The 18,733-nt window shown below is 37.5% G+C and overlaps 1 protein-coding gene across 1 annotated transcript; it reads left to right on the top strand.

Annotated features, from left to right (window-relative positions):
• The first annotated feature begins 4,258 nt into the window (after positions 1 to 4,258).
• LOC306850591 (fibronectin type III domain-containing protein 4-like) lies at positions 4,259 to 17,198 on the top strand. The gene is made up of 6 exons (XM_079386297.1): positions 4,259 to 4,808; positions 7,374 to 7,489; positions 7,645 to 7,849; positions 8,824 to 8,913; positions 9,377 to 9,513; positions 16,243 to 17,198. The coding sequence occupies exons 1-6, from the start codon at positions 4,736 to 4,738 to the stop codon at positions 16,282 to 16,284; spliced, it is 663 nt and encodes a 220-aa protein (XP_079242423.1). The 5' UTR covers positions 4,259 to 4,735; the 3' UTR covers positions 16,285 to 17,198.
• The last annotated feature ends 1,535 nt before the right edge of the window (positions 17,199 to 18,733 follow it).

Here is an 18,733-nt window from a genome sequence, read left to right as displayed (position 1 = left end):
CCTCACTAAGCACAAAGTGAGTAGAACAAAGTTCACCAAATGAACTCTGACCCGTCAGCTGTAAAAAAAAAAAAAAAAAAAAAAAAATCCCCTTCTAAAAGATGGATATTGACACACGGTAGAATATTTGGCTTATATTACAACTATATTTGCCAGGACATATGGATCAGTAGTTAAAGCAGTGTTCTACTCTATTCTACTCTATGGTATATATTTGAATTATATTCTACTCTGTTCTGCTCTATAATGGTATAAAGCAGTATTCTATTTTATAAATATCAGTATTCTGTTATGATCAGTTGTCAGTGCAGTATTCTATTCTATGGTATAATATGTAAAGCGGAATTCTATTCTGTTCTATTTCATTATTCTATTATACTCTATTCTGTTGTGATATACTGTAAAGCAATTTTCTATTCTATTATGGTATACCAGTATTCTGTTATGATCATTTGCCATATATTCTATTGTATTATGGTATATCAGTATTGTATTATGATCAGTAGTCAAAGTAGTGTTCTATTCTATGTTATAATCTGTAGTCAAAACAGTATTCTATTCTATTATGGTATGAACATTAGTCAAAGCAGTATTCTATTCTAATCTGGCATATCAGCATTCTATTGCTAATATGATCCGTAGTCAAATAAGTATTTTGTTTTATTCTACTCTATTCTTTTCTGTTAGATCAGTATTCTGTTATGGTATAATCAGTAGTAAAAGCAGTATTCTGTTCAGTTCAATTCTATTCTATTATGTTGTGTCAGTATTCTATTAAGCTCTATTCTATTCTATTCTGGTATATCAGTATTCTATTATTGTATGAACAGTAGACAAAGCAGTATTCTATTCTGTTCTGTTTTGTTTATGCTATTATGGTATATCAGTATTCTATTATGGTATAATCAGTATAGTCAAAGCAGTATTCTGTTCTGTTCTGTTTTGTTTGTGCTATTATGGTATATCAGTATTCTATTATGGTATAATCAGTATAGTCAAAGCAGTATTCTGTTCTGTTCTATTCTGTTCTATTATGATAAATTCAGTACTGTGTATTAGCGTTATTTACTGTTTATTTATTTTCTCATAGCCATCCGTTTTTATATAATTATTTTATTAATGTTATTATTAGATGTTTATTCAGTATACCAGTAGACTATTCTATCTAAGTTTGATTTGATAATTTGATTTAGATTGGAACTTTGGAGTGGGTTCGCAAATCTTTTGATTCAGATCGTAACTTCAAAGCGTGTCTCCCGAATCATTTGAATTAGATCTGGGCTTTGGAGCACTTATCGTGAATCATTTGATTCAGATCGGGCCACAGTGCGTATTGCGAATCATTTGATCTTCTTTGGAGTGTGTTCATGAATCATTTGATTCATATATTAAATTTGAATAAAATGAAAACTAAAAGACTTTCAAATCACATGAGCCAATATATTATTCACAGTAGAACATAGAAAACATAAATTTTAAACTGAGAAATTTTGTGCATAAAATTAGCTCATTTCAAATTTGATGCCTGCTTCAGGTCTCAAAATAGTTGGGAGGGGGGCATGTTTACCATGGTGTAGCATCTCTTCTTTTTTCAAAACAGTTTGAAGATGTCTAGGCATCAAAGTTATGAGTTTCTGGAGTTTTGGTGTTGGAATTTGGTCCCATTCTTGCCTGATATAGGTTTCCAGCTGATGAAGAGTTCATGGTCGTCTTTGACGTATTTTTTGTTTAATGATGCGCCAAATGTTCTCTATAGGAGAAAGATCTGGACTGTAGGCCAATTCAGCACCCGGACTCTTCTACTACGAAGCCATGCTGTTGTAATAGCTGCAGTATGTGGTTTTGCATTGCCCTGCTGAAATACACGTCATCTGGAGGGAAGCATATGTTGCTCTTAAAACGTTTATATACCTTTCAGCATTCATAGTGCCTTCCAAAATATGCAAGCTGCCCATACGGTATGCACTTATGCACCCCCATACCATCATAGATGCTGGCTTTTGAACTTAACGCTGATGACATGCTGGAAGGTCTCCCTCCTCTTTTAACTTTTTAAACCAATTATCTTAATTAGTTGCTAGATGTTCTGCCAGCTGAATCTCTTCAAAAATGTCTTGCTTTTTCAGCCCCCGTGCCAACTTTTGAGACCTGAAGCAGGCATCAAATTTGAAATGAGCTCATTTAGTGGATAAAAGTGTAAAATTTCTCAGTTTAAACATATGTTATGTTCTCTATGTTCTATTGTGAATACAATATTGGCTCATGTGATTTGAAAGTCTTTTAGTTTTAATTTTATTTAAAAAAAAATTAAAAAACGTCCCAACATTTCTGGAATTCGGGTTGTAATTATTAATTCTTCAAATTATTCTTCGTTCCTTTTTGAGTGTATTCTGTTTTATCTGAAATGACATTTATTCTTAATGTAATATTATTATCCCGGTATTCCTTCATTTAATTAGCTACCAAATTCTATTCTATTCTATTCTATTACATTACATTATATTCTCACTTCTTATCTAATATGAAACTCTTAAGTATTTTGAATCATTTATTATCGCAGTATTATATAAAGACAATTCTATTTTTCATAGATATGTGTTTTGATTTGATTTCTTTTATTTCATTCTTCCCACAGTTCTGTGCCTTTCTATTCTATGTCTGTTCTGATGTTTGCAGTAGACTATGTGCAAGTTTGAATGGCGTCATAAATATCGTCCATCAGGGTGTTTTTGGAGAGGTGGCGGCTGTACCGCATTGATGCCGGCGCAGGTTCGTGCGTCATGCGGCTACAGAAGGTGAATGAATGACTGCTGAGAATCAATCAGTAACTACGGTGGCCGAGAAGTGCAAAACAAATCACGATTCTGAAAACAAAATAACAAATTACAAACGCAAATGCAAATCTAAAAAACAAAATAATTCAGAAAACACAAAAACAATTCCGAAAACATTATAACAATAAGAAAACACAATGACAAATCAGAAAACAAATCAGACAAAACGGAAGAGGTAGGTATAGTTTGAGACAGGTATAGTTTTATAGTTTGATTTTTTGGACGCGATCGACCCGGGTTCGAGTCCGCCTTTTGCCAAACGTTTTTTTTTCTTCCTTTTCAAATCTCGTATCGCATCGGAAAGGCATTTGTTTTCAATAAAAATTAAGGAAATAATCCAAAAGTTGAAAATAAAGTATCGGGTAGGTGTAGGGAGAGCTTTATTGTCCCAATAAAGTGGCATCAATTTGAATTAAAATGATCATTTACACTCAATACGTTATTATTGTATACTATTTTTTTTACTGAGGTGCAGATAATTGCTACTATTTGCAACAAGTAGTATACATAGCACAAAATCCTGCTATTTTAACAGTGTAAATACGTATTTGCACTTAGTTAAATAGCCTCTATCGCTGTTTACACAGTGCAAATAGCTGCTGCATAAAAATATACATGCATGTACATCTACAACACTGTACTCTGTATTATATTACCTTTGAATCAGAATACAAGAAAAAACTTGTTAACGCTAATGCGAGGGTGTTTCTAATACAGTGTTTATGGGAGTGAAGGTAAATTTGACATAGTTCTGTCAAATAGCGATAGCAGCTAACCTCAGTATTGTAATAAAAAAACCAGTATGCAATAATAACGTATTGAGCGTAAATTATAATTTTAATTCAAATGGATGCCACCTTGGTAAAATAAAGCTCTCCCTGCACCTACCCAATACTTTATTTTCAACTTTTGGATTATTTCCTTAATTTTTATTGAAAATAAATGCCTTTCCGATGCGATACGAGATTTGAAAAGGAAGAAAAAAAAAGTTTGGCAAAAGACGGACTCGAACCCGGGTCGATCGCGTCCAAAAACACAATAACACACACTCTACTATCTGCACCACTGGAGTTGACATTGTGAATGATTGACTCTGCTGTTCTTCTTCTCGTTCTTCCTGTACACCTTGATTGACAGATATCTTGTCCAATCAGCGATAAGTAATCTATTCCCAATCCAATGGCGCTGTCTCAAACTATACCTACTTCTTCCGGTTTGTCTGATTTGTTAATTTGTTTTCTGATTTGCTAATTTGTTTTCGGATTTGTCATTGTGTTTTCTTATTGTTATAATGTTTTCGGAATTGTTGTTGTGTTTTCTGAATTGTTATTTTGTTTTTTTAGATTTGCATTTGTGTTTGTAATTTGTTATTTTGTTTTCAGAATCCTGATTTGTTTTGCACTTCTCGGCCACCGTAAGTAACTGGCCACCTGTGGGTCATGTGCCTGCGATGCAGCTCCGCTGATTTATTGGTATTCTTAAAGCGTCTTACACGAGCGCATAAAGTGAGGAAGGCGAGCGCGAGCTTTGCGAAGGACGCCACGCGTTTACGCGTTACATTAGACGCGCGGCGAGCGGATGGAACTGGTGGCGAGCCTGGCGTCCCGTTGTAGTGTCGATGAAAGGACGTGAAAAGTGCGATTTCGCTCTCAAATCATCGCGAAAGAAAGCGTCTACCTCGCTCCTTGCAGATTCGGATGGCAACAGATTGAGGCGCATTGGACTCCAGACTGAGAGGATACTGGCTTAGATTGTTTATCATCTTCGTAATCACAGTGCACAAGTGTTGCAAACAAATGCGCTATTGATAGCCATGTAAGGTAATATCTGGAGGAATGTTCAGTTCAGGTTACTTTTCCGTGGAAATCGGCGTCGCTCATCTGGATTAACTAGATCCAGATATGATTCACCTTGTCACTTTTATGAGCCTCGTTCTGTCTCTGTTTGGATGCCACATCTGCTTTGCAGGGGCGAGTAAGTCAACTTATTTCCCTTCTATGTCATACAGTTTGACACATAATGAAGATAAAACACAGCGTGTATCTCGTTATACTTGTTGGTCACCGTGACTACAGTCAAGCATAAGAGAGGGCTCTCTTATATAATGCTTTCAGTGCTTTTAATAAGCTCTCCCGGAGCGAGCAGAGGAAGACATTAAGGAAATTGCTTTTACTCTGTTAGTCTTTGATTTAATGGCCCAATAGATAGTGCTGAGCCAGAGCATGTGAAACCATGACATTTAAGTGGCAGTGATATAGGTAAAAATGATGGATTATATGTTAAAAAGGGAAAAATGCTCTCAAACTACTGCTTTCTTGTAATGCACATGATGTCATTATGTTCATCTGTTATTTTTGTTACTTTACACTAATACACAACAGTCATATATGGAATGTCTGGGCATTTTGCTCACCCTTCAATGCACTCAAAGTCATTAAAACTACTGCCAAATCTGTAATTACAACAAACTCCACAGTTAATTGAAAGATGGCGTCTCTCTCAGTGCACTTATTCTTAATTAGCCAGCTTTACCAGAAACCATGCACAATGATGCATGCTCATCTAGCATTGACCTTGGCACGTTACATCCAGCTGAATTCCTCTTTTGTTGGCAAATAGCAAGATAAAAGGATGAGAGCGGTTACTCATCCCTCTGACGCAATGTTTCCTCTTTCCTGCTGAGCTCTGTGAATGTGTTTGATCCTAAAACACTGGCTCAATTGTCCTGCCAGGCCAGAATTTGTGCTCTCATTGGGGACTAAATTATTTACAAGGGGGTGTTTGGCTTTGAAATGGAAGCATTGATTGGGTTTAGTGTATTGCTGGGTTTAGTGTATTGCTATTACAGCAGGGCTCTGTTATGACATTTTGAGCCGTACCTTACTGTATACAGAAATGCACTAAAAAAGTTTTTTTTTTTCTATTGAATTGAGTCTATTTGTACATGTAGTCAATATGCACTTTATTAAACCTATTATTTAAAAAATGTGCTAATGTGCACATTCACAAAAAAACCTTAACCTTTCTGTTGATTTATGAGCAAATTTATCAGCACTTATCAGCAATTCATTTTGCCACTGCATGCTATTTTAACAAAGAGAAGGCAGGTGTAGATTGTTTTATGCAAAGGTCGGTCATCTTAGTAATTGCATTGTATTTTTTTCTACCTCCTTGAAGTAATATATGCCAATATATGCATGGTTAGAAAGCATACTTAAGAAAATATAGATGTCAGTGGCGCTGAATGTACATGAGAGCTGTAAACAGGAAACCAGGTTCAAGCATATAACTGTACAGTATGTCTGCTATATACTGTATACATGTAGTTTTTACTGGATATATAATTATTTTTATTCTATATATAAGAAATTATTGGATATCGGTAAAATGCCAAATGTTAAAAATGTATGTAATTTACACAAATTATAGCACATACAAGTTTTGTTCTGCAACCCCTTTCCTGTCATTTTTGTTTTGAGAGATCTTAGTCTTTTGTGTATTATACCATTAAGTTTTGAAAAATATATGGAAAATATATGCGTGGTTACCCTATGAGGCTATTTTCTGCCTTTTTAATGTCACTTTTATTTATGATATGGAGCTGATTCAGTCTTGCATACTATTTTTGACTTGAAAAACAGCTTATACACACACACACACACACACACACACATTCATTCTACTTAACAATCATACAACATAATTTACAAACAGATAAATATTTATATACATGTATATTTTTATAATGTGTATTGACATATTTATAAAATTCTATATTTATATAATTTTTTAGTTATGTTGTATGATTGTTAGTTCATATCACATTTATTTATTTATATATCGTGTTTCACAATACAGATTATTTCAAAGCAGATTTACAGTTAGTTGTATTGTAGCAGAAGATCCTACTTTAGTGTTTATAATTGCTTTAATTTCCTACTAAACAGATTAATCAAAAAACACGGTTAAAAGTGCCTAAATGCATTTATATATTTTTATCCTCTCTAGATTGTCTTAGAGTTTTTTTTATATTAAGAATCTGCTGTTGGGTGTTGGTTAAAAAGCAAAAGTCCTTCTTTTCTGTCAAACAGATTTTTCACGCTGGCGCATGAAGTCAGAGATTTGGCAAAGAAGAGTTTACCACTAATTTTGTCCAACTGAGTCACGCTGATCCCATTAAAGAAAAGAATTAAAATTAGAGTTAATTTGCATAATGTCCCAGCAGAGTGAATCAGCTAAATACAGAAGTGTTGCATATTTATGAACTGCATTATTGTAGTTGTTCTCTGAGCCGAGCAGGCTGGCCTTTGGATGTCTTTGGGGAAACGGAGACATAAAAAAACTAAAGCATCTAACAATAACTCGCAAACATCAACCTTTTGCATGCAACAGCAACATGGTTTAATCTTTTCAACCATGACGTTTATGGAGCCTGAATATTTTATTGAATAGTTCGGTTTTAATATCAGTTGTGTATGTTTGAGTGCGTTGGGGGGTTGCACTAATAAATGATTCATGCTGGTGATTTGTGCTTCACAGACCACCCTGCTGCTCCTGTCAATGTCTCTGTTACTCACCTGCGGGCGGATTCGGCCACCGTGTCCTGGAATATTCCGGAGGGAGAGACTGTAATTGGCTTTGCCATCTCACAACAGGTCAAACAAAGTTATTACAATGAGATACAGCCCTATGGGCAGTTATAATAATTGCAGAAGTCTGATATTTAATATCTGCAATAAATTTACCCTCTGATGAATCCGTATGTGCTTAGACTTAAGTGTGTGTGTGTCTGTGTCTCTGTGTGTTTTAGCGTCAGGACGGGCTGATGCAGCGTTTTATTCGTGAGGTGAACACAACCAGTCGTGCTTGTATACTTTGGGATCTGGATGAAGACACGGATTATATTATCCAGGTCCAGTCCGTTGGACTCTACGGAGAGAGTCTGGCCAGCAAAAAGATTCACTTCAGGACGATTAAAAAGTCTGAACATTTTCAGTCCACCATGATGGATCAAGGTAAACATGTCTGTTGGATATTTAAACTGGATTAGCATTTGTACAATATCATACATTTGATAAAGTACATTTTCATGTCTTCTGTTTCTGCCACGGAATAAAAAATAAAACTGTAATTCTGACTTTTATCTCACAATTCTGACTTTTTAAGATAAGATCATTTCAAGATTTAATCTTAGAATTTTTCTCGCAATTCTGAGTTTGTCACAGTTCTGAAATTATATCTCAGAATTCTTGACTTTTTTTCTTGCAATTCCAAGTTTGTCACAATTAAATTCTGATGTTGTTTCTCAGAATTCTGACTTTTTCTTGCAATTCCAAGTTTATTTGGCACAATTTTTAATTTTATATCTCACAGTTGCGACTAGTTTTTCACTGAATTCTGAGTTTACATCTCACAGTTCAGTTTTTTTTTTTTTGTTTTTTTTGTTTTTTTTGCCATGGAATAAAAGTGAAAAAAAAAAAAAAAAATTCTTGCAATTCCAAGTTTACGCGTCACAATTCTTAATTTATCTCAGTTATGCCATTTTTTCCCCATGAATTCTGAGTTTACATCTCACAATTCTGTTCTGCCATGGAATAAAAAAAAAAGTCTGAATCTTTTTTCTCAAATAAAGAGGCTTCCATACTTAAAGGAGCTTATTAAGCAATTCAACCAGTAAAAGCTCATGAAATCAAGAAGTTTTATGGCTCAGCAAACCCAAGCTCAGCAAAAATATGTATAGCATGTGATGTAAATCAATAATTACTCTGCTGATGTATTTCCTAATGAACAGGAAGTGTTTGACCATTTTTGCATTTGAGAAAGTTGTACATATTATATATCTGCTATGATTATTTTGAGAATATAATGAACACAAAGCTAACAGACACAAACTAAAATCCACAAAGCATTTCATTAGTATGTTAATAAATAAGCTAAATAATTCTCTTCAATCCTCTAACGCATGTTGTTGTCTTGTTTACCTGATCAGATGACCCTGCGGTTGAGGGTTTAGACATTTCCAGACACCTTCAGACTGGAGAGATACTGATCATTATGACTGTACTGCTGATGTGGGCAGGTAAAGGATGCGTGTTGGATTTAGTTACACATAATCATATACGAGTCTCACATTCGATACACAAGGCTATTTATGGTATGTTAATCATAATCTGAGGAGGATGTTTTTACAATTTTGTGTGATAAAATAAAGATACGCTATCAATCTGATGACAGAAGGCATGCAGGAGACATGTAATTATCATCGTGTTGATAATTACAAATGATACAGTAGGCTTTGTATGGTTTTGAATGCAGAGTTTCCATTTATCATTCTTTTAAACTTCTCTGATCTGAATTCTAATGTTACATTTTGGCATCACTGAAATATTTTCAGAATAATTGTTGTTTTTTTTACGGTGACCTTCAGAAAACTTCCTCCTTTGAAACTCATTTGGGATGTCCAGATGGAAGATAGCGTGTTGTTTTAATGAAACGTGTCAGATCCGCATCCCGTAATCAAGCTGATCTCTGTCTCGCTGCAGCTGTGATTGTGCTCTTCTGTAAGCAGTACGATATCATCAAAGACAACGACTCCAACAACCACAGTAAAGAGAAGAGCAAGCCACTGTCCGGCCAGAGCACTCCAGAGTATCATAACGGAGGCCTGCTGGGCAGCAAGGTGAGACCCTCACCACTGATCACATATGAGCACGCTTTTTATGCATTCAGCAAATATTTAACAAATAAAATTTTGCATTTTAACTCGGGTTTATGAAAATATGTCTTCACTCTTAGTAGCCTGATCGAATGATAAGTCAAAAATTTGTCACTTTGGAAATGCAAGTCTATAATTCCAGGATTTACATTCTCATTCTCTAGAATACACAATCTAAAATATTTAATTTTGTCTGAATATACGGCTACTTTTTCAGTGTAGAAACAGGCTGTACTTATATCTGTATATTGCATATTACATTGTAAGTAGGTTAGTATTCCGCATTTACAGAAAATTTGGGAACAATTTACAATAAGGTCCCATTAGTTAAAAGTCGTGACGTATTGTCAAGTATGGTGACCCATACTCGAAATTGGTGCTCTGCGTTTAACCCATCCAAGTGCACACACACAGCAGTGAGTAGTGAACAAATGCACACACACACACCGTGAACACACACCCGGAGCAGTGGGCAGCCATGCTGCGGCGCCCGGGGAGCAGTTGGGGGTTCGGTGCCTTGCTCAAGGGCACCTCAGTCGTGGTATTGAGGGTGGAGAGAGCGCTGTACATTCACTCCCCCCACCTACAATCCCTGCCGGCCTTTCGATTACGAGTCCGACTCTCTAACCATTAGGCCACGACTTCCCCAAATTGTGGTAATTGGTAATTAACAAAATTAGTTATCATGAAGTGTTATTGAAAGTTACTTTATTTACATTATTTGTTCATATTAACTAATATAGTTAACTATTCTTAACAAATGGAACTTTATTGCAAAATATTACTGAAAATTGCTTTTTTTAATTTTTATTATTGTTTGTTGTTAACTAGTGTAGTTAACTCTTATTACAGTTTGTCTCGATTGCTAAAACACTATAACCAGGCTTTTGAACTAAAATTTCAAAACCATAACGCCATTTTTCAAAAAGCACACCTATTTTTCTAAACTATAAACATTATTCCCCTGCTTTGACACATGAGTCAGATTTGGTGAACTGTTACACACAAATCCCTTCGTTTCTCAGTGCTTACACCATGTGGTCAATTAGAAAGCACTAGCATTCAATATTGTTCACTCAAGTCTGCAAAGTTTCAGCTCAATTAGCGCACAATTACCCAAGTGGAAACACTAGGATTCAAAATGTATCACACACTAATCAGAACCTTCGATGGATAGATAAAAGGGCCAAAGTCAGCTTACAGTTTTCTCAGTGGCTTTGGTGCATTTCTCAGATGAGAAATGAAATTCTCAAAACTACTTGTTCAACCTCCACATCATAAAAAGCTTCTCATTCTTTTGAACAAGTTGCGATTGCTTTAGTACATTCATGCAACTGATTATGTACATTTCTCTGCGCTTTCCTACATCATCAGTTACTATTATCATCATGTTGCTGAAACTCTATCATATAGTTTTCTGTGCTATAGTCTTACCCCTCAAAACCTCAAGTCATTAGTTGATCGTATAAATCATTACATGCTAAATGGTTGATCTAGTTGCCATAAACTGTCAAGCATATTTTCTTCACATTTCTATTAGATTTTCATAAATTTGCCATGAATTGTTCAAGTGAATCTTGACTTTCACTAATGAAGAGAATATAGATCAACCAATGACAAACCAGTTCTCTGAAATAGCTCAAAGGTACATCTCATCAACCTTCAACTGGAAAGCATATATAGACAGAGAACAACACAAAGAGTTACAAATTCTGACAGTGGACTTTCTCATTTTTATTTTCGTCTTTGTGCCCATATTTCTTTTTCTTATCTATTTCACAATGACATATGTGTTTTGTTTTTTTTTGGTCAGATCACTAGTAAAAGTGTAACTGTGAATCATATCCAGTCTTTTTCAATCAATATTCCACATACGTAATGTGTACTTTTGAACTGGATATATGGCATACCTATAAGAAGGTCAGCCTTCTGGATTTCAGTACAGTAATGTCATCCAAACTGTTGCCATAGTTTATATCAGGTAATACTAACAGAGTGCACTGTTATATTGACAACATTACTAAGTATTTTGTTTGTGAATAATGACACAAGGACTTTTCATTCTGATGGCACTGAAAGTATAGCCTATGGTCATCATGGATAGTTCTGTTATTACAATCTCACCAAAGCTGAAATCCGCACTTGGAAGACAGCGGCTTCTGAGGACAACGGAGTGGTGCAGTAGAGTGCGGGGAGCAGCGGGCAAGAGGAAACGATGTGCCCAGAGACAAAAGAGGGGGAAGCGAACGGGCGCGTTGGCACAGTTAAAGGCTCACAGGCTGCCGATTCCAACTCTCTTTCTGGCCAATGTCCGCTCTTTGGATAACAAAGTGGACCTGTTACGTCTGAGGCTGAATGTTTCCATAGAGATGAGGAACTGTACTGTTCCGTCTAACGGAGACCTGGCTAAATTACAACATGCCGGACTCAGCCTTCCAGATTGACGGTCTACAGCTTTTCCGGGTGGACTGTGATCACCGGTCGGGGAAAACACAGGGAAGAGGACTCTGTGTGTACGTGAATGAAGGTTGGTGTACAAACTGTGGACTGGTAAAAAGTTATTGCTCTGAGGTGATAGAATTTATGACAGTGAAATGTCGGCCGTACTATTTGCCACGGGAGTTTACTGCGGTGTTTATCACCATTGTTTACATCGCGCCGGGTGCAAATGCTAATGCTAACGAAGTGCTACAGGAGTTATATGAAACCATCAGCTCGATGCAGACTAAGCACCCGGAGGCGTTTTACGTGGTTGCGGGAGACTTTAATCACGTGAAACTGATGGACATTTTGTCCAGTTTTTACCGGCATGTTACCATTCCCACAAGGGGAGATAACACTCTGGACTGTGTGTACACTAACATCCACGGTGCATACAGGGCTTTTCCTCACCCCCATCTTGGCCTCTCCGACCATATCTCCATCTTGTTAGCACCAGCTTACCGCCCTCTGCTGAGACTGATCAGGCCAACAAAAAAGATTGTCACTGTGTGGCCTAGTGATGCAGCCTCTGTGCTCCAGGACTGCTTTCAGTGCACAGACTGGCAGGTCTTTAGAGACGCAGCTACATGTGAGGGAGAGGTGGACCTGGAGGAATATACTTCCTCGGTTTCATTTCCAAGTGTGCAGATGATGTCGCCATCACCAGGACAGTAACATGCTTTCCGAATCAGAAACCCTGGCTGAATGCTGAGGTGAGAGCTCTGCTGAGAGCTAGGGATGCAGTGTTCAGGGCAGGTGAGGCATCTGCGCTGAAAGTGGCGAGGAAAGAACTGACGGCAGGCATCGCGAGGGCTAAAGCCACATACGCTTGGAAGATTCGGAGCATGTGGAAGGGCATTAAGTGCATCAAGGACTATAACACCAGGGATGCACAATGCCCAAGGGATCCCTCTTTACCAGATGCACTCAACAGGCTCTATGCTCGCTTCGAGGATCCTGACACAACACCCCCCCCCCACACACACACACATTAGACTTATACCACCTTTTGGTGACACGCCCCTCAGTGTGTCCATAGCTGATGTGAGGAGGACACTTAAAGGAATCAACCCCGCAAAGCTGCAGGCCCTGATAACATCCCAGGGCGGGTACTGAAGGACTGTGCACACCAGCTGTCTGTGGTGTTTACAGACATCTTTAACACTTCACTGCTAATGGCATCTGTCCCCACCTGTTTAAAGACTGCCATCATTGTCCCCGTCCCAAAGTGCTCCACAGTGACAGGCCTGAATGACTATCGACCTATAGCCCTAACCCCGGTAGTCATGAAGTGCTTCGAGAGGTTGGTCATAGCCCACATTAAAGATTTCATCGATGTCACTGTGAACTCCCACCAGTATGCCTACAAGAAAAAACGCTCCACGGATGACGCTATCTCATCAGTGGTTCACACAGCCCTCACCCACCTGGAGAGCAGAAACTCCCATGTTCATCTGCTCTTCCTGGACTTCTCCTCGGCTCTTAATACCATCATCCCACAGACCCTGGTATAGAAGCTCTCGTCTCTTGGTCTGAGACCTACACTGGGGAACTGGGTCCTGGACTTCCTGACAAATAGACCTCAGACTGTCAGGATCCACAACACCATCTCTTTCTCCATCACTCTCAGCACTGGCTCACCACAGGGCTGTGTGCTGAGCCCCCTCCTGTTCACTCTGCTGACGTATGACTGCTCGGCGAGACACCCTAGCTGCCATATAGTGAAGTTTGCGGACGACACAGCAGTAGTGGGACGCATCATTGATAATGATGAGTCGAAATACAGAGAGGAGGTGGAACACCTGATGCAGTGGTGCAGAGGAAACAACTTCTGCATCAATGTGAAGAAGACCAAGGAGATGGTGGTGGATTTTAGAGACAAGTGCCCTCCTCCTCCTTTGTACATTGGAGGAGTAGCTGTGGAAGTGGTTTCTAGCTTCAGGTACCTGGGTGTGTATATAACCGAGGACCTTACCTGGAGCACCAACACCACCCGGCTGGTTAGGAAGGCCCATCAGCATCTCTATTTCCTCAGGAAGTTGTGGCGAGCTGGACTTGGGAGCTCTGTCCTGAGGAGCTTCTATCATTGCACGATGGAGAGTGTCCTCTGCACTTGTATCACTGTGTGGCACGGCAGCTGTACTGCTGCTGAGAGGAAGGCTCTGCAGAGGGTGGTAAGGGCTGCACAGAGGACCGTGGGGAGCAGGCTTCCCACCATCATAGACACAGCACGATGTAGGGGGAGGGCCCTCCATATCATGAAGGACTCCACTCACCCTGCACACGGACTCTTCGAACCCCTCCCCTCAGGCAGACGGCTGAGGAGCATCCAGAGTAGAACCACCAGGCTCAGAAACGGCTTCTTTCCTGAAGCTGTTAGACTGTTGAACTCTAGCCATGTTCTGTAGGCATTCCCCCCTCCCCTTCCGACATGTGCATGCGCATAGACGCGCATACACACTGACCTGCACTACAAAAAATACTTTATCCATCTTAAGTGCAATATTTCACTTATTATAGGTGCAATACTATGGATTACCTCCCTTGAACAATTTCCTCTTGCTTTTAAACCGGGACCTGAGTTCTAATTTCGTATCATAACATGAAAATGTGAGCTGGTATGACAATAAAAAATCCTTGAACTGATATGTTCATTGACAAATACTTACTTTTGAGAGATGAACTAAATATTTTGAGTAAATTACAGGCTTTTACAGGAAATCCATGGTGTGGTGCTGTTTGTACGAATTTATTTGAGAAATGCACATACTACTTTGCAAATATTAGAGTAAGGATGATTCGAGAAAAAATTCAGATTTGAAAACAATGGATCCAGAGAGACGTGAAGGAAGAGGTCAAGGACACCACGGAGGAGGAGGAGTAGGGAGTAGAGAAAGAAATGAAAGAAGAGGTGGAGAGGGAGTACACAGAGGAGGAGGAGGAGGAAGAGGAGAAAGAGGAAGGGCAAAGGCAAAAAGACAAACGGTCTCATATATTTTAGTTGATGCGTGCCAGGGTTGGATCAGGCATGCAAGAGGATTTTACCCCCCCTGCCTGGCCAGAGCTAATATAAGCCTGTGATGTTGACGAGGTTCTTTGGCCTGTCCCAGACCAAAGACTGGATGCTGGGGCAGAATAATTAGTATTGTTGTTGTTGTTGTTTGCTGTATTGTACTGTACTCTACAGTACATTAAATTAAGGAATAAAACACTTGGGGTGTACCACAAGCAACACTTATTATGGGTTTGAATTGATCTCATCAGTGTGTTGTAGTGTATGTGTGTCATGTCTGAGAGCAAAGTTTGTTTTTTCAGCAAGATTGAGTTGTTTTGAGTGGAGAGCTTCATTTTGACCTGAATATAGGAAGTTTGGGAAAGTGAGGTAGAAGTTATGGATTCGCAAAAAAGAGGCATGATTTCAAGAAACGTGTTTAAGCAATCGAGGAAAAACTGTAAAAAGTGGAACTTTATTGCAAAATATTACTGAGAACTGCTTTAGGAGTATTTTTCATTGTTTATTTGTTAACTAATATTAACAAATGGAACCTTATTGGGAATGACCAAGAATTGCTGGAGGCTATTTTCACTATTAGTTTAACTAATATAGTTAACTAACAGAACCTTATCGTATAGTGTTATCACAAATTGTGTTTAAAGTATTTTTATTGTTGGTTCATGCATGCTAACTAATGTAGTTAACTCATTTTAAGAAACGAAACATTATTGCAAAGGATTACTGAAAATTATTAGTAGTAGTATTTTTGGTTACATTTTATTTTACAGTACGGGTACTTATTACCCAAGAAAGTACTGGGTAGTATAAGGTAGCTACATGGTTTAAGGTTAAGTTTAGGGGTTGGTTCAACCTAGTTATTACCCACTTATTATAATTGATATGTAGTTAATTAACTTTAACAAATGGAACCGGTTTGTTGAGTATTACCAAATGTTCCTTTAGAGACATTTTCATTTTTAGCTTATTTTAACTGTTAACTAATGCTAATAAATGGAGCTGTACTGTAATATGTTACCGGAAATTAAAATTAACCTTAAAGTATTACCAAAAGGTTGATTTTAGGAGTATTTTTGTTTTTATTGTTGATTCATGTTAACTAATGAAGAAAACTCCTGCCTCAGAATTGTACTAGTTTTCTCTTCAGGTGTGGTTTATTCACTTATTTCATTCTAATCTCTATTTGAACTCTCTTGTAGTTCCAAAGGACGTCATCCTCCATCAGCATCATCAAGGTTTAACCACAGCATCATCACAGATCAGCTCATCTTCTGATATTCAAGCGTTAAAGGCAATAGTAACGTGAACCTCTCAGCTTCCTCAGCCTCATCGGGAATTGTAAAGTAGTATACAGGTATTCAGTAGTACAGTATACTCCAATAAATAACAATGTCCTGGACGACGAACATGCTGTACCTCTTTTACTAATACTTCAACTAATCACAGGAAGAGCTATATCGGTGCTATGAATATGATTGTGAAAACACTGGCAGCCGGATACAGCGGTTTAGAAGTGTGATGATGTTTGTGTTTGAATATGTTGCACTGAAAGAGGATTAATAATTGTAATTACAAATGTGGCATTTCTCATTAATATGTGTAAATTGACAATAAATTCATCATCAGCCACAGAAGTGGCCTTATATTATGCATTATAAATTCCTAACCACAGTGAACAGTATATCAATGGCTAATCAAAAACATTAATAATGTTTTTATTAAGTATTAACACTGTTATTAAATGTTTCACACCATGTAGAGTTGATTGTTGACTGATCAACTGTGAGGTTTACATCAGATTCAGTGCAGGAGTGTCCATGTTCATAAGAAATGGTTTTGTGTGGCATTTCTGTGCCAAACTAGTTCAAGCTTCTATTTTGAGCTTGTAAATGAAGAAGTTAGTAAAATGTCTACCCTGTTATTGTAATGTGCGTAGTTCAGAAAATAATATTTTATTGTTATGTTTGTTATTTTTTTTCTTTATTCTCTAAGTGAGAAGTTTTGATTAAGATATATATATTAGTAAATTAACTACATTTAGCTGTAGTTTTGGGCAATAGATAAAGAATGTAGTTTAAAATCTGTATTTCATTGCAAAAGTTCGAAGCAACGTTTGTTAATATTCTTGTTCTCAATCCTACTTTCCAATAAATGGAAAATGAAAAACCACGTGTTTGTCTGGTTGGTTGGTTATTTGTTTATTTATTTGCATTTTTTGAGAGGCAGAAGTATAATTTTATACAATATATCATATTAGGTATGATAGAAATAATCCATGAGGAGATTTTTTTTTTATTCAAGTTTTAAGTGTTTAAGAAGTAATTTTTTATATATAAAATATATATATATACACACACACAAACAACCTGGAGCTTGACACATTCAAAGCAGTGGAGATGATCGTGGACTTCAGGAGAAACCCCCCTGCTCTCCCCCCACTCACCATCATGAACAGCACCGTGACTGCAGTGGAGTCATTCAGATTCCTGGGCACCACCATCTCTCAGGACCTGAAGTGGGACAATCACACTGACTCTATTGTGAAAAAGGCCCAGCAGAGGTTGTACTTTCTTCGCCAGCTGCGGAAGTTCAACCTGCCACAGGAGCTGCTGAAACAGTTCTACTCCGCCATCATTGAATCCATCCTCTGCACCTCAATAACTGTCTGGTTCAGCTCAGCTACCCAATCTGACCTCAGAAGACTACGGAGGGTAGTCCGGACTGCTGAGCGAATCATTGGTACAACCCTCCCCACTCTCCAATAACTGTACTCATCCAGAGTGAGCAAAAGGGCTGGTAAAATCACTCTGGACCCCTCACATCCAGCACACTCCCTCTTTGAAGTGTTACCGTCTGGTCGACGCTACAGAGCTCTGAGCACCAGAACGACCAGACACAGGAACAGTTTCTTCCCTCAGGCAATCTACCTCATGAACACTCAACAATAAAACGCGGAACACACAACTCTATTATTATTCACCACACTTGCTTACTTTATCTATTTTTTTTCATTTCAAATTTGCACATATCAGACCTGTACACACACAATTGGCTATATTATGTATTGTGTTTCTGCTGTTTTGTACATTGCCTATTTGGATATTTGTATTATTCTTTATTATCTGTGTTCTGTTGCTGTCTCTCTGTTGTACTGTGGAGCTTCTGCCACTAAAACAAATTCCTCATACGTGTAAACATACTTGGCCAATAAAGCTCATTCTGATTCTGATATATATATATGTGTATTATATATTATATATTAATGCTGTCAAATGATAAGTTGCGATTAATCGCATCCAGTTTTCGTTTACATAATATATGTGTGTGTGCTCTGTATATTATGTAATATGTAAATATATACACACATACAGTATATATTTAGGAAATATTCACATATACATTTATATATTTATATTATTTTATTTTATAATATATATATATATAAATACACACACATGCATGCATATATTTAATAAAAAATATATTATTTAAACAGACACTTTTATTTTGGATGCGATTAATCATTTGACAGCACTAATATAATATATATATATATGTGTGTGTGTGTGTGTGTGTGTGTGTGTGTGTTTGAAGTTTTAAGTGTTTAGGAAATTATCCAACATTTTTCTTTCTTTTTTTCAATAATTCAGTTTGTTAATTCTTTGAGAGAAATATAATCTATTTTATCGT

This window comes from Barbus barbus, assembly GCF_936440315.1.
Source record: "Barbus barbus genome assembly, chromosome: 30".
NCBI classification, from domain to species: Eukaryota; Metazoa; Chordata; class Actinopteri; order Cypriniformes; family Cyprinidae; genus Barbus; species Barbus barbus.
Note: the sequence above shows the minus strand (reverse complement) of the source record. Positions and strands in the feature narration are given on the sequence as shown.

Coding starts and splice junctions, on each gene's coding strand:
- LOC306850591 (XM_079386297.1), top strand. CDS start 4,736: ATGATTCACCTTGTCACTTTTATGAGCCTCGTTCTGTCTCTGTTTGGA. Junction 7,490..7,644: donor GCTTTGCCATCTCACAACAG/GTCAAACAAAGT, acceptor TGTGTGTTTTAG/CGTCAGGACGGGCTGATGCA. Junction 8,914..9,376: donor TGTACTGCTGATGTGGGCAG/GTAAAGGATGCG, acceptor GTCTCGCTGCAG/CTGTGATTGTGCTCTTCTGT.